The sequence below is a fragment of the Saccopteryx leptura genome, chromosome 2, assembly GCF_036850995.1.
Source record: "Saccopteryx leptura isolate mSacLep1 chromosome 2, mSacLep1_pri_phased_curated, whole genome shotgun sequence".
In the NCBI taxonomy this organism is placed as follows: domain Eukaryota; kingdom Metazoa; phylum Chordata; class Mammalia; order Chiroptera; family Emballonuridae; genus Saccopteryx; species Saccopteryx leptura.
Window position 1 is genome coordinate 219,523,498 of NC_089504.1, and position 24,595 is coordinate 219,548,092.

A 24,595-nucleotide genomic window follows, 5' to 3' on the forward strand; every position below is an offset into this window, starting at 1 on the left:
GATTAAAGTGAGATGGGGCAGGTGAGCAGAGAAACTGTCAAACCTACCTGGTAAACAAGTCCTCGGGGCTGGACCAGACCCTCTTGGGGAACGGACACTCTGGCGTCAGGAGGAAAAAGACAAAAACAGGCTCAGCACATAGCAGCCATGGCTCTAAATCAGCGGCAGCCAGAAAAGAAGCAGCCACTCCCTCCAGCACAGCGTGCAAACAGCACTGGGCTGCGAATATATTTGTCCTTACTGTTATCCTCACACACACGTGGATGACAGCATTACATTTAAATAAGGCTCCAAAGACAAGGCACGCAGCGGTGTGCATGATTCAAAACGTGATGTCAAAGATGATCTGCGTCATTTGAAAGCACGGACCAAATAATCAGTCCAATAAAACAAACAAACAAACAAAATATCCCACCTATCCAAACACAGACAGAAGAGCTCTGCTGCAGATTTGGAAGTGGCAATGGACATTGAGTTCCGCCACATGCAAGTAGAGACCAAAACTAAAAAAAAAAATCGGATGCTCCTTGGAACAAGATCTTTGCTATTAATCTTTATTTGTACGCTTGTTCTCTGGAAAGCTCTTTATTTTGAAAGCTAGTTCTCAGACAAGTAGCATAAGGCACATACAAAGAAGTGCTTTTGTCACAGCACGAAGAGAATGACTATATTTTTGAAATCATTTTTTTTTTCAGGGTATTAGTAAAAAGGTCTATTCATGCAGAGCAGAAAAGAAAAAAATAATGAGCAAAGGTAAAAAATGCCAGACCCATGAAGGTATGCATGTGTTGTCTCGACACTGAATTTCATGTTGATGTAAGTAAATAGACGCAGGTACACCTAACCATGTCAGATAGGACAATTCCTCAGTGAGCCCCAGGGGTACTGAGAGGCAAACTAGCTTCAGGCCAAAGCATTTGTTGAGTTTGGTTCATAGGAAGACAGTTGAAATGTTGCTTCATGGCGTGGGTTTTCTAAAAGGAAGGGAAAATATTAGGGAGATGTTTGTTAAAGGGAGATAGGGAAGAGTTAGTACAATCTTCATTATTTATCATGCAAGAAAGGGAAGCATTGCCTTTTATTCCAAAACCACTACTCATCATCTGTTCCCAAGAGCAAGAAAGGAAATTATATTTTTCTCATGGGAAACCAGGTTTATATCTTCCTCTGTATTAGTACAAGTCTAACACCCTAAGGAAGGTGACATCTTCAATGAGGGTGTCCCGCTTCATTATTCTGGAGAACAAAGAGGCTCAATGGCAGCCTCACCGGGAGGAGGACATTTAAATGGCCCCTGGCTAGACTAAAACACAGTAGTAAGCAGGGGCCTTGGGAGGGTGGCCAGTGGAGAATCCAGTCTCCTGGGGCATCGACTGAACATCAATTTCAAACACAGGAAATGAGAATTCATTCATAGTTCATTCACGACCATATTCTCCCTAAAAACCACCTTTTCACATAAAATGTGTGGAATGTGCATGAGCTATAAGATGGGCTTGGCTCTGGAAGCTGCACAGTTTGCCAAGGATCTTACGGCACTGCCAGGCTACTGAAGTCAGGGGTCCAGGCAGGGGGCAGGAGCTGTCTGACTCACTCCTCCACTGCCAGGCTTGTGACCTCACCATACACTACTTGGACTGGATGCCAAACTAGAAGCCATTGGAAAAACTGGCAAGATGTGCTCGCTACAGCTGCAGTTGCCCTTTTCTTTTTTAATCAGATAAAAAAAGCCATCTGGCTGCATGAAGGATCCTCTCTCAGCTGTGCCATTTCATATATAATATTCTTTATCGTTTTCACATTAAAATTGCATAATTCTTAAAGAACTTTATAATCAGATTGAACAAAAATGGATTTAGGCCCTGGCCAGTTGGCTCCATGGTAGTGCGTCGGCCTGGCGTGCAGGAGTCCCGGGTTCAATTCCCGGCCAGGGCACACAGGAGAAACGCCCATCTGCTTCTCCACCCCTCCCCCTCTCCTTCCTCTCTGTCTCTCTCTTCCCCTCCCGCAGCCAAGGCTCCATTGGAGCAAAGATGGCCCGGGTGCTGAGGATGGCTCTGTGGCCTCTGCCTCAGGTGCTAGAATGGCTCTGGTTGCAACAGAGCAACGCCCCAGATGGGCAGAGCATCGCCCCCTGGTGGGCATGCCGGGTGGATCCCGGTCAGGCGCATGCGGGAGTCTGTCTGACTGCCTCCCCGTTTCCAACTTCAGAAAAATAAAAAAATAAAAAAGGATTTAAACAGTATCTATGCAGCTTTTACTGTGGGGTTTGGTTGTTTGTTTGGGGAGGGATTAGTATAAGGACAAATATCAAGCATATTTTCCTTTCCAACCATTCTACAGAGAAATTTCTAGAAAATAACCTTGCTAATGCTATTTCAAAAATGAATCCCAATCCATTCCTTAGAATTGGGGTTAGGGGTACTGATAAGACTGACAACAAACTTCTCAACAATAACAACAAAAGAAATTAAAATACAATAAAATAAAATAAAAAGAATCATGCCCCAAATGACAACATTAGATCTTAAAGTAGAAATCTATGGACCCAGAATGTGAAAGAAACCACCTGGGAAATGGCTAATGACAGGCGAGATTCACTTGGCAACCTAAATAAATGAGTGATGAAACACTGTGGTCCAGTAATAAATTGTGACAGCTATACTCTGGCCAGCTCTAAAATGTCCTCAAAATGGATTAAGCTCCAAGATTTTATATTAGCTTTTCATGTGATGAGGGGAGGTTCATGCTATTCAAGTTGGTCTTTCGTACAGAGAGCAATGTTATTGGTTAGCAGATATTTACTAAGCACCAGGGATTTCTTTTTTCTTCTCCAAATGAGCCCTTCACTCACCCCTCCCAGACAGGCTCTGGGCTTTATCACACAGCCTCCGGAGGACTGGCTGTGTGGTTGAGGGCCTACCCCCTGTCCCCCCCCCCCCCGGCCCTTTCTTTCCCAGAACCCCTGACATCAACAGCCCAAAAATCTGTCCTACGTGTGTCAGTGGAGGCATAATAGGGACAGTAAGGAAACAAAAAAAATTTCTTAATTTTAATTTAAATTTTAAAAAGAACCCTTATAGCACCAGAGCAGACTGTAGCCTTTGCCCTACAGAATACACTGCTGCCTCAAATTTGGTTGCAGGGTCATATAATAGTAATATATTTACATAGGTAGTTCCTATAGGATTTGTAAAACCAGATGGTTTTATAGCACTCAGTGATCTTTAGGTGTTTCCAAACTCTCTGTCTTATCTGTGCAGCCCACAACATTTAAGCAATTGCCCCATTTCTGATATGCACTATCATTAGATACTATCATTATCTTAATATATATATTTGTGTGTGTGTGTGTGTGTGTGTGTGTGTGTGTGTATTTTTCTGAAGCTGGAAACGGGGAGAGACAGTCAGACAGACTCCCGCATGCGCCCGACCGGGATCCACCCGGCACGCCCACCAGGGGGCGATGTTCTGCCCCTCCAGGGCGTCGCTCTGCCGCGACCAGAGCCACTCTAGCGCCTGGGGCAGAGGCCAAGGAGCCATCCCCAGCGCCCGGGCCATCTTTGCTCCAATGGAGCCTTGGCTGCGGGAGGGGAAGAGAGAGACAGAGAGGAAGGAGGGGGTGGGGGTGGAGAAGCAAATGGGCGCTTCTCCTATGTGCCCTGGCCGGGAATCGAACCCGGGTCCCCCGCACGCCAGGCCAACGCTCTACCGCTGAGCCAACCGGCCAGGGCCTATCTTAATATATTTACATGGTACTGCCTGACCAAGTGGTAGCACATCGGACTGGGACTAGGAGGACCCAGGTTCAAAACCCTGAGGTCGCCAGCTTGAGTACAGGCTCATCTGGTTTGAGCGAGGCTCACCAACTTGAACCCAAGGTCACTGTCTTGAGCAAGGGGTCACTCAGTCTGCTGTATTCCCCCCCGGTCAAGGCACATATGAGAAAGCAGTCAATGAACAACTAAGGTGCTGCAATGAAGAATTAACGCTTCTCATCCCTCTCCCTTCCTGTCTGTCTGTCCCTCTCTCTGACTCTCTCTCTGTCTCTGTCACACACACACAAAAATTATATATATATATATATATATATATATATATATATATATATATATATATATATATATATATATATTAACGTGGTACTTACCAAACTGTTAAGGATTACATAATTATTTTTCTTTTTTAAAAAACAATTACTGATTAATTTTAGAGAGAGAGGAAGACAGAGAGACAGGAACATCAATCTGTTTCTGTATGTGCCTTCACCAGGGATTTAACCGGCAACTTCTGCATATCTGGACAACAACCATTTTTGGGCCACGGACTGGTTTAATGTCAGAAAATATTTTCACAGACCGGCCTTTAGGGTGGAATGGATAAATGTATCACGTGACCGAGACAAACGTCAAGAGTGAGTCTTAGACGGATGTAACAGAGAGAATCTGGTCATTTTTAAAAAATAAAACATCGTTCAGACTTAAATATAAATAAAACGGAAATAATGTAAGTTATTTATTCTTTCTCTGCGGACCAGTACTAAATGGCCCAGGGACCGGTACCGATCCGCGGCCCGGGGTTTGGGGACCACTGCTGTAACCAACCAAGCTATCTGGCTAGGGCCATAATTATTTTTCAGTGTAAGTTTAAAACTACAAGGCAGCAAGTGTTCATGTCAAAGATCCCTAAAGTGACATCACAATATTCCCCAGTGGCTCTATGTGAGTGTTCTGGTTAATGTTTAATAAACAAATATGTAATATCAAGCTCTTATCACTAAATACTCAACGGCAATATTTGTATTTCATGAACGACAGCTAGCTTTGTGGTTTTTAAAATTATAATTTATTGCCAACATATGGACAGCTACTGTCATTCCCCTGTAAGTATGTAAGTATATTGGTCAGTAAAGGAGTCTCTGTAACAGAAGGCTGATCACAGGATACTGCCTGTACCTTCACATAAATAAAGGTCACCCTTTATTTGTATATGAACAAGCTCTCCCTCAAAGGTGCACCTTTTCCCAGAATTCATTCCGACCACAGGCTTCCACGCCCTGGTGCCCCATAGTGAGTCTGATAGAGTTCACCAGTTCTGTGGCTCCAGAAGGGACAGCCTCAAGCCATGGGAAGAGAGGCAGAGCCAAACCAGAACCCACTTCTCCTACCACTGAAATGTCGTACAGAGAGCATACTGTAACTAACAAGTTTCCAAACCCGAACTCTGTGGCTACCTGGACAAGTGGAGGAAAGAAAGCATGAAAAGGCCTAAGAATCTTCTCCTCCATCTTCTTCATCTGGTGCTTCTTCTCCTGTCTCAGCTTCCTCTTCCTCTGCTTCCCCTGCTGCTCCCTCCTCGGTTATCTCTCCTGTCTGTTTTTAACAAAAATTGCGTTATTATTGAGAAGGGTAAGGGTCAACAGATACAGTGAGGAAAGGAGTATAGATTCCTAGACTAGAGCTGAGGGCCTCCCACACACCCTACCCAATACACGCTCCACCCAACACACACCACATCACACACACAGACACAACACACACCACACACATACAGCACGCAACATACACAGCATACACACAGACAAAACACAAACACATACACAATGCATGAACACACACCATGCACAATGCACATGATGCACACACACACATATAAAACACACAACATACATAATACACAACACAAACCACACACATAAACAACACACACCACACACACATATACAACACACAGAACACACATTTATGACACACAATACATAGCACACACACCAAACATACATATGACACATGCAGTACATGCAATAGACATGCCACACACTCATACAAAGACATCATCTTTCTAAATAGAGACCCCCACAATGTTGAAGGGTGCTGCAGAGGCATGCATTGTTTCACATTAGTTTCATGATTTCTCTTAAGCAACTATTCTTCACTTTGGGAAAGAATGGAAAATAAGAAGATTGCTTCCTGAAAATTTAAACAGACAGAACTTCCTATCTTGATGCCTTCTCTTTCTCCCTAATCATTTCCCATTATTAATTTCAATCATCAAAGAAAGGATTTGGGGTTTTTGTCTTGTTTTGTTTTGTTTTTACCAAACGCAAGTTTCTAATATAAAATAAATATTATTGTCTTTGAAATTAGATGGATTTTTTATTATGATCATTAAAACAGCTGGAGTTCTTGGAATGTCTAGCCTGCACTTGGCAACATAATCAACGTACCAAGAACTGAGGCTGGGAACCAGTGGTTCTCAGACTTGCTGGAGCATCAGATTCTCCGAAGGGCTTGTTAAAACCCAGTGGGTTCCACACTGTTCCCAATGCAGTGACCTGGGCACGGACTGAAAATGTGCATTGGTAGAGGGTCCCAAGCAAGCCTGGTGCTGCTGCTCCAGGAACCCCACTTTGAGGACCCCTACTGCAGTCTTTATTCTCTCTTAAATCACTGAGTATGTGATAACTAAAGCATGATGAGTATTCGCAGTGAGTAGGTTTTGGCGTCACCACCCACTAAAGTCAGCATTTACCAGAATGGGATTATATTAGTCCCCACACCGTGCATGCAAATTAGAGTCTTTTTGCAATTACATAATGGAAACAAATATAATGGAAATCAATGAAATGTGAGCATGAAAAGAATGGGTTTTCCTATGTAAACTTAACAAAATGCTTTGGAAAGACCCAATACATGTAAGTCACCTTAAAAATGTGCCATCAAATGAGGCGTCAAAATGCAGGAACAATAGCAAGGAAATCTCCTTCTAAGGACCTGGCCCAACCTGGCCCAGCTGCACTGAAAACACCCTCTTCAACGGAAGCTGGGAAAAGGTCTAGAGCCACGCCCCAGTTGTCTGGGCGCCTCTCTCTGATAAATCTATCTCCAGCATATTTCCCTTCTCATCAGGTTAAAGGAGGGTTTTCTGGGAGTATATATGTAGGAAAATGGTCTGAGATTAGACTGCCCTGAAACAAGTCTTTGGTGCGGGCTTTGGAATGCCAAGCCCTACGGGGGCAGAATGCTTCATGAATTTGCATGTCATCCTTGCGCAGGGCTTGGCGTTCCAAAGTCCGCACCAAAGACTTGTTTCAGGGCAGTCTAATCTCAGATCATTTTCCTGCAGATATAGGTGGTTGCATCAGCTTCTTAATGTCACAAAGAACAAAAAAAAAAACATAGCTAAAGCTATAATTCTCTCACTGTAAAAGCCTGTGTTTTCTATAATCACAACTATTAAATACGCTACTGTACCTCTTTCTGTGCTATCTCTCCTTCTTCCTCCTGAGGTCCGAGAGCAGAAATTAAAGAAAAAATATAAATTAGCATAAGCTTGAAGTTCAATCTAAATATTAAGCAAACTATAATAAAATACATGATTTTATCAAAATGAAAGACATTAATTGGCCCTGGCCATTGGCTCAGCAGCAGAGCATCAGCCTGGCATGTGGATGTCCTGGGTTCAATTCCCAGTCAGGACACACAGGAGAAGCACCCATCTGCTTCTCTATCCCTCCTCCTCTCACTTCGCGCTCTCTCTCTCTCTTTCTCTCTCTCTCTCTTCCTCTCCCACAGCCATGGTTCAGTTGAAGCAAGTTGTCCCTGGGTGCTGAGGATAGCTCCATAGCTTCACCCCAGGTGCTAAAATAGCTCAGTTGCCAAGCAACAGAGCAATTACCCCAGATGGGCAGAGCATTGCCTCCTAGGAGGGCTAGCTGGGTGGATCCCAGTTGGGGCACATGCAGGATCTGTCTCTCTGCCTCCCCACCTCTCACTTAAGAAAATAAAAATAAGACATTAATTTATTGGTACAATATATAAATAGCACAGATATGATATCTAAGCGATACCTACTAATTTCATGCATTCTATTTCAAGCCCTTGAAACATCATGAGATTAATAAGACATTTTTCTATCACTCATACACCTGAGAAAATATAATTAATTAGTAATACTGCTTAATTTTATGTTTAATTCTATCTCTATGTCCAGCATATATTGCAGACCCATAAAGCTATTTAGTAAAATTCAGACCATATATGTAAGCAATCAGGAAAGTTGAACAAATCTCTTGTCTTTTCTGCCTTCATGTCCTTATAAGTATGCCTCTACTGCAGCTTTGAAGCAATCAGTAAAAGTAGATCAAAAACTCTCCCTCCATCAGACCAAAATGATAACATTTCTGGACCATGTAGTACACAAACACTGATCTGTGGTTAAAGAAAGAAACTTTAAAGAGAGAGAGAGAGAAACTTGCAAGGTAAGAGAGGGTAAGATCATCACAGGCTCAGACAGGTCTCCACTCTGCCCACCCAATGGAATTGTTGTTTTTTCTCAGATCAAAGTAATAGAACCAAGATATCGCTGCTAAAAATGCAGGGAAATGAGATCCATCACTTCCCAGAATGGCCTTCCAATAATCCTCTCAGGGACCAGAGCACTACAACTGCTTCCAGTAAGTGAAGAGGTATGTTTCCAAAGAGCCGTTCCCAGAAATACCTAATGCCTCACAACTCGGGCAGTGTGCTCACGGAATCATAGATGGAGGAGGTAAAAGCAATCTTGCGGGCATGTGTATTCTTGCACCCACTTCCTTCTTTGGACAGATAAGGACATGAGGCCACAGGTTTAATTAATTGTCCACAAAGCAAATAAATAACACAGTCAGCACTCACTGTGAGAAAACCAATTAGAAGGTGACGGAAGACAATTGGACTTTGGGTGATGGGAATGCAGCATAATCAAATGTCAGAATAACCTAGAGATGTTTTCTCTGAACATATGTACCCTGATTTATCAATGTCATCCCATTAAAATTAATTTTTAAAAAAAGATATAATCAAAAAAAATAAAGTCTATTTTTTCAGATTAAAAAAATACTCAGTGTGAGGCTCCTGGCTCCTAACTCAGAGCCCCTCACACACCACTGGGCTGGCTCTCAAGATTAGTGACAGAAAAGGTAAGTCATGGAAGGCACGTCACAGAGTACCCACCACTTTGTCGCATTCCCTCGCCCAGGCTTCTGTTTTGGGCCAGTTCCGGACAACGCTCTCTGATATCCGAGACTGGCATAGGAAGCACAGAACATGAAAGCCTGACCCAGCTGGTCAAGAAAAACACAAGAGGTTCTCCCAGCACTGCGGACGTCCTTATGTGAAACCCTGCTAATGACATACCAAGTTCTCGTGCTAAGGTAATGTCCAAGAAAAGAGAGTCCTGCACTTGTTGCAAAATTCAGATGTTGGTTTCTCAAAGATGTGCTAACTAAACCTCTTTAACATTGCCTTTCTGTCCCTGTCTTCTCTCTCCGTTGCCATGGCCACCTTCTTCTCTCCTGGGGTTTCACCGCTGCTAGTCTTCCTCACCTCCAACCTGTTCTCCACAGTGTAGCCAGAGATATTATTCTAAAAGACAATAAGCCTTACCGCGACAACAAAGAACAACAAAATTTCCATCTTCTCAAGATAAACCCGTCATCCTCAGAATGTCTGAAAGGCCACCAATACCCCAGCCCCTGCTGATCCTCCGGCCTCAACCCTCCCTGCTCTTCATTCCAGCCGCATGGCCCACGTGGTTTTCTCATGTCAGCCACACCTCCCAGGATGCTGCTTAACACAATGTTTTCAAGGAAGGCTTTCCTGACCCAGAAGGCTGAGTGAGGGGACCCCTGTATCTGCTCCCACAATCATCATTTACTTATCTGTCTCCTTCACTAGTCTCAGTACCCCACGGGGCACAACCTGTGTCTCACTCATTTTGGATCTCCAAGACCAAGCCACTGTCTGGAACCAAGGTATAAGTTCAATAAATGTGTGAAGGGATGCAGAAAGTCAGCTCTTAACTCTCTGGATCTCAAAGAAAATTACTTTTCTTCTTATCCACATAAGGTCAAATTAAAATTCACAATATGCAACACAGAATTGTAAAACTGTGTGAGTTTTACATATTTCTAAATCCAATTATTTGTATTAACTGTATTCAGTTGAAAGAAACAAGTTTAGAAGAGATGCACTATTAAAAATGGGTTATTCTCAGAGCTGGCCTGCAGGGCAGCAGGGGTTCTTATAGAATAAGAGTTAGTCTCTACTCTCATAGGTGAGCTAGCTGCAACTACCATGGGACTGAGGTGTCTTGATCAATGCCTGAATTGACCTTAATTTTTTTTTTCATTTTTCCGAAGCTGGAAACGGGGAGGCAGTCAGACAGACTCCCGCATGCGCCCGACCGGGATCCACCCGGCATGCCCACCAGGGGGCGATGCTTTGCCCCTCCGGGGCGTCGCTCTGTTGCGTCCAGAGCCATTCTAGTGCCTGAGGCAGAGGCCACAGAACCATCCCCAGCGCCCAGGCCATCCCTGCTCCAATGGAGCCTTGGTTGCAGGAGGGGAAGAGAGAGACAGAGAGGAAGGAGAGGGGGAGGGGTGGAGAGGCAATGGGCACCTCTCCTGTGTGCCCTGGCCGGGAATTGAACCTGGGACTCCTGCATACCAGGCCGATGGTCTACCGCTGAGCCAACCGGCCAGGGCCTGAATTGACCTTAATTTTTGAAAGAGACATTAAATAAAGAAAGTAATTGCTCAGAGAATTTATAGAAATACCTAGCCTCAAAGGTCAAGTAAGCTTTGAAGAACCTTAGGTATGGCCATCCCCAGCTCCATGAAAACACAAACTCTGTGGGAGCAGTGACTGTATCACTTTTACACTCCACCCTCCATCCCCCGCATTCTTCCTGGCATGTGGCAACACTCAATTGTCAATACAATGATGAATGAATGCATTTGCCACTCCCATCTCAAATCCCTCTCAGGAGGAGGGATGCTTACTACATAAAAACCTAAATGCCCATCCTTAGCTCACAGAATTGTAAAATATCAGAATCAGGCAGATCCTTACCTACACACAATGCTTGAATTGACTTTTATGGTTGGTAGATAATTATATGGACAAAAAGGGTTGTTGTTTTTTTAAGATAATCATAATCACACAGTCAAGCTCTTGAAAAACCTTAGCACAGGGTATAAACCATTCCTATTACAAAGCTACAACTTGAACTTATTTCACCACGTTGTTCCTCTAAGAAAGCCAGTCGGGAGGAGCCCCACATGTGGGAAGTCTATTTTTGGCGGGAACATGGCCAGGGAGGGTGGCAGCCAAGGCGGCGGACGGCCAGGAGTAAGGACAGGTGTCAGCTGTGGCAAGTGGCAGGCCAGACCGGTGGGAACAGGTGGTGGGTGTGGAAGGAAGCCTAGGGCTGGCGAGGAGTGATTCGAGGCGAGCAAGCTGGCCTAAGAGCTGCTGGGGATCGGGGGCCACACCTGAGTTCTCTTGATCTTCAGAGACCACCGGGGCCCAGACTCGGGAGCTCCTCAAGGACCTACTCCAACATCTGTCTCCAAAGGAAGCAACTTTCCTCCAGACCAGTTTTGGAGGAAGCCAAGTGGGGCAGTGTACAGACCACAATCAGGCCAAGGTCTTTAAAACATTCTGAAGAGGACCTGAGTTGGCAGAGGACACAACTTAAAATCATTTTACCCTGATGAAAACCAAACACAAACGTGAACCAGCCTCAATGTCTTCAGGGTTTCATAAAGTTCTTGTGATGTCCCATCTACAGTTCCTTCCTGAGGGTGTGCCCAGAGGCTCTCGAAAGACCAGGATTCTTCTGGGTTGTAATATCTAGAGGAACCCACCTGGATGTGTCTAGTACTTTGAAAATCAATGTTAGGCCAATAAAACTCTGAGATCTAACTGTCCTTTCTGTTTATTGCACACAAGCCTGTTGAAGTCCAGGTGCATCATGAGGACAGGGGTGAGGACAGCCGAGACGGCGTCCTAGCTCAACACGTGTGAACAAGCCCCGGGAACACCAACACGGACAGGAGGTTCTGTGAGCACAAAATGCAACTTCTAAATATCACATAGCTTTTGTCTCCTTTTGACATTTCACTGGCTTTTCCCACTTTTCCATTCCAAAGTTAATTATATTATTATGTTATTTTTAATCTGTTTATGGACAAATCATGGAGTTGTTTTCTTATCAACTGAATTAAAATTGGTCAAAGAGCATTTGATATCATTTATCGAATGAGAAAAAGTCAGTCTGGCTTAATTAAAATAAATATTATTAAAGAGTTGAAAAGTGAGCTCAATAACATAATGTTAATAGTATTCTTCATCTAAAATACAAATGGCTTTTTAAATTATAAGATAATGAAATTGTCACTATATTTAATTTGAATTTATTACTTCTAAATTTTACAGACTACCATAAAAAACCCCATTTAACTTCTAGGTCAAAATTAAAGATTTCATATTTCTCCAAAAAAGAAAACTTCAAAGAGTCTTAAATTTTGAATATTTTGAAATAGTATCTTCAAATATGAGGAATTTACTGCCCTAGCACCCCCAAGTTAAACATCGTAGTGCCCTATTCCCCACCCCCATTTTCCACAGCATGGGTATCAGTCTCCATGCCCTTCCTCGTCACATTCCATGTGCCAGGAACAGGGGTCCCCATATCTTCAAAGCTGTCTATACCTCTTTGGAATCAATAAATAGGTAAAAGTGCAAACCATCAGGGTTCAGAAAATAGTCTTTGCTACAGTTGGACCAATGCAGAAGCCCACTGAAATTCTCCCAAAGGGAGGCTCCACCTAATGCCAGCAGCACACCCCATCCAGGCTCTCTCTGCCCCTGGGTCTCCCACTCATCTGGCTTCCCAGCCACAATCTTAGAATTCTTGAAATAAGCAGTCCCTCTGGTCCCCCATTATCTTAGCTCGATGCTTCCAGAACCAGTCCTCCCTCCTCCTCACATTCTCCCCACCCTTTGCCCTGTGGCTCCTGACTTGGAACCCCCTCTAGAATTGTATCACAGGCCTCAGACCAGCTGAGATCTGTGATTCCCTCGATTGGATTTTAATTGCTATCAGTTTCCCTACCCAAGGCGCTGTCTATCCTCAGCTTCTGTTGGCTTCCCACAAAGCACCGTTAGCTCTGTGTCCCCTGGAGGCAGTGCTCTTGGTGGAAGTAGGCTGGGAGTCTATCATTATTCATGACCAAGGAATAAGGTCCTTGTTTTATAAAGAACAAAAACCCAACCTAAGCCTAACGACACAACAACAAATTATTAAAGTTCTGTCTAGACTGCCCTTCCAGGCTGGGTTCAGGGTCCTTCCTCTTACTTTCTTTTAGCCCTAGATCCATCTCAACCACAGCAGTTAACACATTAGACGGAAATTACCTGCTTCCTCTCTAGCTAAACTCCCAGCTTCTTACTTTCCTCCCCACTCTGTGTGCCCAGAAAGATTCCTGGCACTTGGCAGGAGCCCCATAATGTTTGGTGAACAGAACTGAGTCCAATGAAACTGCAGGGAAAAAAGCAAACACTCACATTCTTCTCTTGGGATTCAGCGAGGTTGCCTGCATCTTCCTTGTTCTCTTGCTGTGCCTCATTTTCTCCACTTTCTTCAGCTTTCTCTGTTCCCTGGCCATAAAGGAAACACTGGGTATCACTAACGTGAGATAAGCCTCCAAGGAAACACCAGACTACCAGTGCTGTGGTTTTCCTATTTGGAAACAACAGCATATAAACAAAGCAAACGCAGACCTCCTGTGTACAAGGTCATTTAGCTACTAGAGTATAGGATCGCCACCCATCAAAATCGCTGATAGGAGCTTTTGGTGAAATTCAACTGATCTGATTCACAAGCATGGTAGCTCCCAAATGAGGAATTTCAATTTACCTATGTGAGGCTTATGAAGAGAATGCCAAAGGAGTCAATATTTAGCCAGTGTTTGTTTTCTGTTGTTCGTGTGTAAAGGAGGCTTCAGAATTTTAAAGATTTAAAACGATGATAGATAGATAGATGATAGATAGATAGATGATAGATAGATAGATAGATAGATAGATAGATAGATAGATAGATAGATAGATAGATAGATAGATAGATAGAGGTAGATGATGGGTAGATGGACGGATGGACAGACGGACGGAAGGGAGAGAGAGAAGGAAGGAAGAAGGGAAGGAGGATGGATGGATAGATGGATGAAGAGAGACTGACAGAAAGATGATAGTTAAGGTGGACAGACAGACATAGACATAGAAAAATTAGGACCGAGTTGACACTGAGGAGACTGATCTACGGAAAGATAGTTCGAGGTCCCAGCTCTTACCTCTGTGGTGCCCTGCGCCTCTCCCACGACATCGCCATTGGGAAGGGAAGATTCTTCCTCAGGCAACTGCTTCACCTGCATCATATAAATTGAAAATGTTTCAGAATTCCCTTTTGAGGATAATAGGTTATACTGCAACATCATTTATTCAAGTTACTTTGTCTTTCTTCATCCTTCATTTTATCTTCACAACACTTTGACCTCAGTCAGTAGGACAGCCACTACCACTTATACCTTTAGAAACAAGAAAATAAGGGCAGAAAGTGTCACATTACAGTCAGAGGCAAGGTTAGGTCTATACCTCATAATTTATGCTCTTTTGACTAATCCAGCAGCTCCCAGTCTTTTAAAATATTACAATGTAATATTTCTCATAATATTTCTCATAATCTCATATTCTCAACGTAATTTTTCTCATAACAAGGTAAAAAATCTGTAACTACGTGAAGTGATGGATATTGACTAAATTTATTGTGGTAATCATTTCACAACATATATGCATATCAAATCCTTATGTTGCACATTTAAACTAATACAATGTTATACATCAATCAGATCTCAATAAAACTGAAAAAAATTAAATTATTTTTATTACAAAGGCACTTCAAGCTTGTAGGAACAAACTAAGCAATATACACATCCTCCAGCCTCACCCTCATATAATAATCAATATTAAAAACTTGTTATGTACCTAATTCTATCCTGATACACACATACATACATACATATATACATACATACACACATACATACATACAATTTTTGTTGGTTGTTATTTTTGTTTTATTTTTGTGCTTTTCAAAACAGAAATGGAAACATACTATGTATAATTTGATTTTTTAGCTTACCATATCACTTGTCCAGATTAACTAATGTGGCTCTTTTGATAATCTTCTTAATGTTAAATATATAATAATTTATTCAAATATTTTCCAATTGATGGTTTTTCAGAAAGTTTACATGTTTGTGCCTCTATAAACAAAACTATACTAAACTAAATAAAATGGTGGGATTTTTTAAGTAGGTTTCTTTCCAAAAAAAGAAATTATAGCAATTACATTTCCACAATAGTGCGTGTCCTCTTTTCCTTTATCCTCAGACCAGTGAAGATATTGTTCTTTTTAATCTTTGCATACCTATTGGGGAGAAAATGGATTTTTATTTTTGTTTTCATTTATATTTTTCTAATTACTGGAAAGGGCATATTTGCTATGAAGTTTTAGCCACTTACATTTCTATTCAGATAATTGCTTTCATATGTTTTGCCCATTTTTACTTGAGTTGTCTTTTATTATCAGTTTTAGAGGGTTTTTAAAATACATAATAGAAATACTACTGGCCCTTTGTCAGGTTACAATTTTTTTTCCCAGTCTACAATTTTTTACAAATGTCATTGTATGTATATTTTTAGTTTTTAACATTTGGTATACACAAATTTATCTAGCTTTTATTTTCTAAAATGTAGTTCTATTAATTTATATTAGTTATTAACATCTAGAGATTTAATCCATCTGGAATTTAATTTAGCATAGAAAGTAAAGTAGGGCTCTGTTTTCTTCCAGATAGATGGCAAATTATGCCTGAACTATTTAAAATCCATCATTTCCCTACTGAGCTAACTGGTTATTTTTTTCATTTATTAAGTTCAATATATATAGTTTTTGATCTGTTAATCTACTATTCTATATATAAACATATCCATATATATATTTATTATTTCCTATGCCAATATACTACTTCTCACTGTAGCTTTAACATAAATTTTAATATTCAGAAAGGAAAGTTGCTGCAAGAAGTCTTCTTTTTCAATAATTTCTTCACTCTTCTCAAACACTTATTATTCCAATAATTTTTTTAAGTGAGAGGAAGAGAGATAGACAGACTCCTGCATGCTCCCCAACTGGGATCCACACCCTGTCTGGCACCCTGTCCAGGGCTGATGCTTGGACCATCTGAGCTATCCTCAGCACCCAGGCCAACATTCAAACCAATCGAGTCACTGGCTGCAAGAGGGGAAGAGAGAGAGAAGGGGGAGAGGGAGGGGAAGAAAAGCAGATGGTCACTTTTCATGTGTGCTCTGACCAGGGATCAAACTCTGGACATCTGTACACCGGGCCCATGTTCTTTCTATCCACTGAGCCAACCAGCAAGGGCCTATTCCAATAAATTTTAAAATTATTTTTTCTAGTGACAAAATTTCTTAAATAGCTTTTAATTGAAATAGCACTAAGTATATTAGTTGAGAAATTTTCACTTCTTAGTGTTAAGTCATCCTACTCAGTAACATTACTGATTTCTCTATTACTTTAATATTTACTGGTGACCTTTATAATAAAATTAAATTATAGTCATATATAGGTCTTGTATGCTTCTTGGTAAATTTATTTTTAAATATTTTAGAGATTTTTATCACTATTGCAAATGAGATTTTTTTTACATTTTAACTTTCTACTTGTTATTGATGCTATAAATAAAAGCTAATAATTTTTGTATATTTTTCTTTTACTCAGAAACTTATAAGCTATTTTACTAATTGTAATGGATTTTATTGTAGTTTTGAGAGTTTTATGCATACGATTATATCATATACAAATAAAGATAATTTAACTATATATATTATATATATGTGAAATGTATTTTCTTACATTATTGCAATAACTACAGCTCCTAAAACAGTGGTTAATAATATGATAATGACAGGCATGCCTATCTTACTTCTAATTTTAATAGAAATGCTTCAATTTTTCATAGTTTAATATGATTTTTTTACAGCTGCCTTTAAAGAATTGGTTTTTAACATATTTAATGTTTCTTTCTATTTATATTTCAACCTATTTTATTTTAACTAGGAATATCTGATGAATTAAATCAAATATCTTCTTGGTAATTATGTACATAATCATATGGTTATTCTCCATTAACCAGTTCAAGTAATGACTCATGTTGATAGAATAAATTCTGCTTTGATTACGGTGTGTTATCTTTAACTTATTGCTAGACACAATTTGCTATTTTCATTCAGACTTTTCCTCTCTGTATTCACGACAGAAATTGATCAAAGTATAACCAAAAATGTCCTAAGTATTATAGCAACTGGTTAGGAGTTCATTTATTTCATTTTTTCAAATTACATATAGTCAATTATACACACACACACACACACACACACACACACACATACACAGACACACACTTTCTCTCATATTTAACTAATTTTGGCTTTTCTTTTTATTTTTTCACATGGCCTACTTTTTAATTTTGCTTTTCTGGTTCCTAATTTTTAAAGTTAAATATTTATTTTGCTAATTTTTTACCTTTTTTTTCTTTTAATTTTTCTTAAGTAAGAAGTGGGGAGACAGAGAGACACACTCCCACAATCGCACAGACTGGGATACATCCAGCAGGCCCTCCAACAGGCAGTGGGTGCTCTCTGCCCATCTGAAATCTAAAGTAGCTTGGCAGCTTGGCCTGTGGTGGCACAGTAGATAAAGTGTCGACCTGGAACACTGAGGTTGCTGGTTTGAAACCCTGGGTTTGCCCGGTCAAGGCACATATGGGAGTTGATGCTTCCTGCTCCCACCCCTTCTCTCTTTCTTTCTGTCTCTCCTCTCTCTAAAAGTGAATAAATAAAATCTAAAAAAAGTTTAAAATAGCTCAGCAACGAGCTATTTTAGTACCTGAGGCAAGGCCATGGAGCCATCCTCAGCATCCTGAGCCAACTTGCTCCAACCAAGCCATGGCTGCGGGAGGAAAAGAGAGAGAAAAAGAGAGAGAAGGGAGAAGGGGAGGGGTGGAGAAGCAGATGGTTGCTCCTCCTGTTGCAGACCATAAATCAAACCAGGACGTCCATATGCCAGGCCGATGCTCTACCACTGAGTCAACCAGCCAGGGCCTTACCTTTCATTTTTAATTATAAGACTACTCATTTTAATTACAGACATATAATTTTAATTACAAGAGCAATTTTCCTCTATATAGAGATTTAATTATATATTAGGGTTAGGGTATGAAATAATCTTTTATTATTTAATGATTTGTAATATCAGTTTATTTTCCCTTGGATATGGAGTTATATTTTGAAATGATGTATATTTGTTTCTCCAAGTATTTTTGGTATTTCTTTTTTATACTGTAATTCTATATATGGAATAAGAATGGAGTTTGTTAAAACATCCTCTTTTTTTATTTATGGCCCTGGCCAGTTGGCTCAGTGGATTGGGCATCAGCCTGGCATGTGGACATCCCGGGTTCCATCCCCAGTCAGGGCACACATAAGAAGTGACCATCTGCTTCTCTCCTGCTTTGCTCTCTCTTCTCCTCTCACAGCCAGTGGCTCAACTGGTTCGAGCATCAGCTCTGGGCACTGAGGATTGCTCAGTTGGTCTGAGCATCAGCCTCAGGCACTGAGGATAGCTTGGTTGATTCAAACATTGGCCCCAGACAGGAGTTTCCAGGTAGACCCCAGTCAGGGTGCATGCCAGAGTCTGTCTCACTATTTCTCCTCCTCTCACTTAAAAAAATGAGAGAAAGAAAGAAAAGAAATTTATGAAGTTTTCCTGTGACCAAGGGTATGACAGCTTTAGAAATTATTTAATAAGTACAAGAAAAAAATACATTCTATTACTACCTATCATATTTTTATTCTTGTGCATGTCTCTCCTATACGTATCTATTAAATTTTGTTCCTTATATTTGTGCTTATGTTTGAAATAGTGCCTGATACCACTTTCTATCACATAATATCTTTTTACCTAATCAATGCTTTTGGATTGAAATTCTTCTTTTTCTGATATTCTTAATGCTGTTCCAGTTTTCTTTCTCTTTCCATATGCCTATTGTATTCTCATCCCTTTATTTCAATTTTTCTTTAAATTGATTGTTTTATTATGCTCTTATCAATAAGATATGACTCAATCATGGTTAAATCCCAACCCTCACTGACAACTCCAATTCCAGAATAGTCAAGTAATCTCTTCTAGAACCCTAGAACCCACTTCTCCAACAGAATATGACTATAAACTCTGGACAAAACAGTTAAATTAAAAAATGATTTTTAAAACATAAGAAAAAGAAAAACAAGAGGAGAATGAACCAATGCAAGAAGATTCTGGAGGGAGCTGACAGTTGAAAGATGAGAATGTTTTGCACACCATGTTCAAAGCACATCCATGTTCATAGTATTCACAATAGCCAATAGGCAGAAACAATCCAAAAGTCATCAAAGGATGAATGGATCAACAATGTGTGGTTTCATTCATACGATGAAAAGGATTCAATTTGAGGACCAGAGAAAAACAAGATTTTTTTTTAAATGAAGAAAGCTTTGGCCCTTGCCGGTTGGTTCAGCAGTAGAGCATCGGCCTGGCGTGTGGAAGTCTAGGGTTCGATTCCCGGCCAGGGCACACATGAGAAGCACCCATCCTCTTCTCCACCCTTACCCCTCTCCTTGCTGTCTCTCTCTTCCCCTCCCTCAGCCAAAGCTCCATGGGAGCAAAGTTGGCCTGAGTGCTGAGGACGGCTCCATGGCCTCCACGTCAGGCACTAGAATGGCTCCAGCTGCAATGGAGCAAAGCCCAGATGGGAGGATCATCATCCCCTAGTGGGCATGCCGGTGGATCTCAGTAGGGCGCATGCGGGAGTCTGTCTCTCTGCCTCCCTGCTTCTCACTTCAGAAAAATACAAAAAAAAATGAAGAAAGCTTCAGGGAAGTATGAAATAATAACAACATTTAACATATATGTACTTAGAGGGCTCAATAAGGAGATGACAAATCCCCTGTCCATATACAGCAGGGATCCCCAAAATTTTTACACTGGGGGCCAGTTCACTGTCCCTCAGACAGTTGGAGGGCCGGACTATAAAAAAAACTATGATCAAATCCCTATGCACACTGCACATATCTTATTTTAAAGTAAAAAAAACAAAACGGGAACAAATACAATATTTAAAATAAAGAACAAGTAAATTTAAATCAACAAACTGACCAGTATTTCAATGGGAACTATGCTCCTCTCACTGACCACCAATGAAAGAGGTGCCCCTTACAGAAGTGCGGCGGGGGCGGATAAATGGCCTCAGGGGGCCGCATGCGGCCCGCGGGCCGTTGTTTGGGGACCCCTGATATACAGTATCCTTAGAATGGATAGTCTCACATATGTCCTTTTTCATATGTCCTCTTCCACTCTCCTAGATTTTCCTGAGATTGTTTTAAATTCTTGATTCCACTATTATTACAATGTTTTTCTTTTAAAAGAGGTTCTCAACATTAGTGGCACGTTAAGTTCACCAGGGAGCTCCCTCCACCCCAGAGATTATAGCTTAATTGATCTTAGATGCAGCCCTTCCATTTTATAGTTTTAACAGCTACCCAGGTGATTCTGGTGTACATTCAGGGTTGAGGCTGATTGCCAGTACAGACCTTCTTCCTGTTCCTCTTGGGGAAAACAGCTCCCTGGGGCCTGCCCCCAAGCTCACACTCACTGCTCTGCCTAGGTGACAGGCACCTCTGCTAACCACTGCCCTCTGCCAGGACTAAGGGCAGGATAGAGGTGACTGAGAGGGTTCCACCTGCCATGTTGCTCCAAATCAAAGCCCAGAGCCCCCTGCTGCAGCTGGAACACCCCTCTTAGGGGTGTGGAGGGCCCTGAGAGCCTCGCCCACCTTTGGCAGGTATTGGGGCCTTGGTTTCCTTCTTCAAACTAACCCTTTTTGCTTTCCATCTTTCAGGGATTCTCCTATAGTTTCTGGTCCTCAGACTGTACCCTCTCTGGGTTGCCTGCAAAGTCATGAGACAAGGGGCTGAAAGGGGAGGCTTCAGCATCATCTTTAACTGGGAGGCCCTCCAGTATCTAATTATTTGTTCTTTCTAGAATTCCTGTCATTCATATATCAGGTCTCCTGTGTCTGACTTCCAGACTCTGACTTTCCCTCATGATTTCTATTTCTCTGTGTTTCAGTTCATGTCTGATGTATTTCCTCCGTTGATCTTCTTGAGTTACAATATGGGCCTCAATGGTGTTAATGTTCTTTGTTGTTCATCTTTCTGTTGTAAATGAGGAAATCCCAGAACATCTGTTTCTCACACATTCATGTCTTTTACAAACCTCATCAACATTTTGTCAAGTCTCCCTCTGCTTCTTCCTTTCACGTTCCTTCATTTGAAGGTACCTGAACCATCTGTTCAGTTTGGTCTTCTTCCTTCAGGTGACTGCGAAGTACTTAACTTATTGAAATGGTTTTGCCATCACTCAAAATTGCTTTCAATAAGAGCCCATTAATCAAACCAGAAAATGAGTACTGAAACTTTTAATCATAGGTCATTTTGAGTCAAAATCTGTATTATTCAGATATATTATTTGTGTGTTATTTATCAGACTTGCATGTGTCCTCAGAGAGAATCCATCTTTCACTAGAAGATACAGCCATGAATCCAACAGAGAGATGTGAATCTCTTTTGAGTAATGTCGGTGTTGCTGGTGAAACATCAGAACTTTCTGAAGTGATTCCCATGAGGACAGCACTCACTGGGGTGTTCAAATCTGACACTAAATAGTCAATCCCAACAGCATTCTGTAAGTGTAATTTTCTGCCATTATCATAACTGAACTTTACCAGTTAGGAGAAAAATCTCTTTATAGATATAATTGGATAGTATCCAATTGGTATCTTAACAATATACCCTTGACTAAAATAATGCATGAAAGATATAAAAGGTCCTAGTGCTTCTTTGCCTATTGATGACAATGGTATAGGTTATCAATCATAACTTCAGTTATTTGCTTTAAATGTTAACTTGGTCATAACTTTACTTCTTTCATTTCAATCTAGCCAAAAATGACATGTAATCAAAAATTTCAATACTCATTTTCTGGTATGATTAGTGGACTCCCATTGAAAACAATTTTGAATGATGCCAAAACTATTTCAATAAGTGCAATATGTTCTAGAAAAGTAGTTTGCAACTGGAGATTCCCGTCACCTACTCATATAGTTTTATTAATATCTAGGTATCTAGGACATACTTCCAACCTACTGAATCTCATTACTTGATAATCTTGATATATTCCTACCACATATGGTAAAAATACGCTTAGCATTCATGGTCTCTTATATAATACATATGCTTGGTATACTTGCAGCATAGTATGTCTCTAGGTGATTATATCAACATTTTTCCTGTATTTATCCATTTTTATAAATAACATATAATGTTTGCTGTCTTCTTTGAAAACAGCCTTTATAATTATGTTTGTAGATATTTGTCTAAAATTTTCTTAGGTTAACATTTTATTTTGTTTTGCATGCCACAGAAACAACCAAATTTGCTTGTCAGGTGCATTTCTTGTTACTATTCTCATCAAGCCTTTCACATCTGAAAATTATCCATAATAAGCTAACCACAGTCATTTCAGGTCTTTTGTCCATCCACAGATATACTTCTTAGCTTGTTTTACTTTGATGCTTCCCTAAGAGCTTCTGCAATCAGCTACAGGCCAGAATGGTTCCTTTTCCATGTATAACGACTTCTCGGGGCCCCATGGAAAAGGACTATATGTACGTACTTTGGGGTATAGACTTCTGATGGCAACACTTAAAGAACTTTCAGGCCGTACGAGTAGACTAAGTCAGGATTTCCAGAATTGTCATTGAGGAGCAGGTGGGTTCATGAGACTACTACCCCCAAATCCCCCCAGATCTAGTGAAACAAGGATTACCGTATTTTCCCATGTATAAGACGCACCTTGATTTGGAGGCCCGAAATTTGAAAAAAAAAATGTATTGCATAAAGTTATTGAACTCAAGCTTTATTCATCATAAAATTTATACAACTCTTCATCACTGTCAAAACTCCCATCCATTACTTGTCCTCATCTGTGTCTAATGATGAATCACTGCCTTCAACAATGAGTGCAAAAACAAGTGTAAAAAAGCAGAAAATTCAAGTAAAAAAAATCTACAACCACTGTATAAGATGCACCCAGTTTTTAGACCCCCAATTTTTTGAAAAAGTGTGCGTATTATACATGGGGAAATATGGTAATTAGATTAAGCAAAGAAGAAAGAGAAAAAACTCATGGACACTGACAATAGTGTGGTGACTGCCAGGGAAGGAGAGGAGGGCAGGTGGAGGAGGGCAGAGGGGGACAGACGGTGATGGACGGAGACTTGACCTGGGGTGGTGAACACACAGTGCAGTGTACAGATGATGTGCTACAGACTTGCATAGCTGAAACCTGTATAATTTTGTCACCTGAATAAATTCAATAAAAAGGAAAAAAGAATTAATTACACAGGATTAAATTGATGAGGGATGATGGTAGTTTCCATTTGGAATATTGTTGATGTTATCTAATGTTCTATATTCTGGATATATAAGGAAGCCCTCTGTCTTCCTCCTTAGGCTTCTTATAAATCATAACAATGTAGTAGACTCTGATTTTGTACATTGAAATGTTTGCAAATAATATTCTTTCTGCCTGAACCCTCCAGAATTAAAAAGTTATTATTAAATTCTTTTACTTTTTATGGCAATACAGTCATTTCCCTAAGCTCAATAAGAATGTGTGTTCTTCATTACCAGGGTATAATTGGAAACTGGTTATGCAACCAAGGCCTAGACTGGAGTGTGGAATTAAGAATTATACTCAAAAAAAATTTTTTTTAAATAAAAAAAAAAGAATTATACTCATTTAATCAGATATGACCAGATGCCTGTAAAGAGCCGAGCTGGACTTTATGGAGACAAAGTGTACACACAGCCTTCTAGGGAAAATTGGCCTGGTGCTTGCTCTGGTACAGACTGCCAAAGACAAGAGACATTTTCTAAAAGCAATAATGCTGCTTATGGTGCTTCTTATCATTTTATAAGCATACGTTTGTACATAATTGTCAAGAGTGTCTATTTTTAGCCTTAGCAAGATTAATTTCCTTGCTGACTTTTCCACAATGTTGTTTACTATGAATAGACACTGTGACAAATAATATTGCTTCCATAAATCATCAAGTGTCTGCCTTCCCAAAGGATACTTGAAGGACTTGGCCCGTGTGCACACATAAACACCTACAAACCCAAGCAGCACTGACGGCACCAAAGGGTTGAGCATGCATGTGCCACTGATTGTGGGAGTGGCTTCATGCAAGTCACCTCGGCCATGCAGACTTTGAGAGCCTTCTCCAGGAAGAGAAGAATCTGGGTAGAATGGCCTCTTAGGTCCCTCTATTCCAGGGTTTTAATGCCATGGCCACCCCTTTCTTCCACTTAAAGGGAATTTCATATAATATGATAGTACCTAATTACAAATCAGATGGGATCTAAAAACAGGGATTCAATATTTTTAAGTGGGTTATGATGAAACACAGCAGAAGCTGAAATAGATTTGCATATATTAGTCTGGATGCATCTCAAAACAATATTTTTTTTAA

At 40.7% G+C, this 24,595-nt stretch overlaps 1 protein-coding gene across 2 annotated transcripts in view; it reads right to left on the reverse strand.

Moving 5' to 3' along the window:
- Positions 1 to 538: 538 nt before the first annotated feature.
- SH3BGR (SH3 domain binding glutamate rich protein) overlaps positions 539 to 24,595 on the reverse strand; it is a 57,430-nt gene continuing 33,373 nt past the window's right edge. For both annotated transcript variants that reach the window (XM_066370166.1, XM_066370167.1), the window contains 5 exons: positions 14,174 to 14,248; positions 13,392 to 13,484; positions 7,254 to 7,283; positions 5,234 to 5,372; positions 539 to 974 (listed from right to left, as the gene is read on the reverse strand). In XM_066370166.1, coding sequence (XP_066226263.1) covers positions 5,268 to 5,372; positions 7,254 to 7,283; positions 13,392 to 13,484; positions 14,174 to 14,248 — 303 coding nt within the window. In that variant the 3' untranslated portion in view covers positions 539 to 974; positions 5,234 to 5,267. The remainder of the gene's footprint in view (positions 975 to 5,233; positions 5,373 to 7,253; positions 7,284 to 13,391; positions 13,485 to 14,173; positions 14,249 to 24,595) is intronic.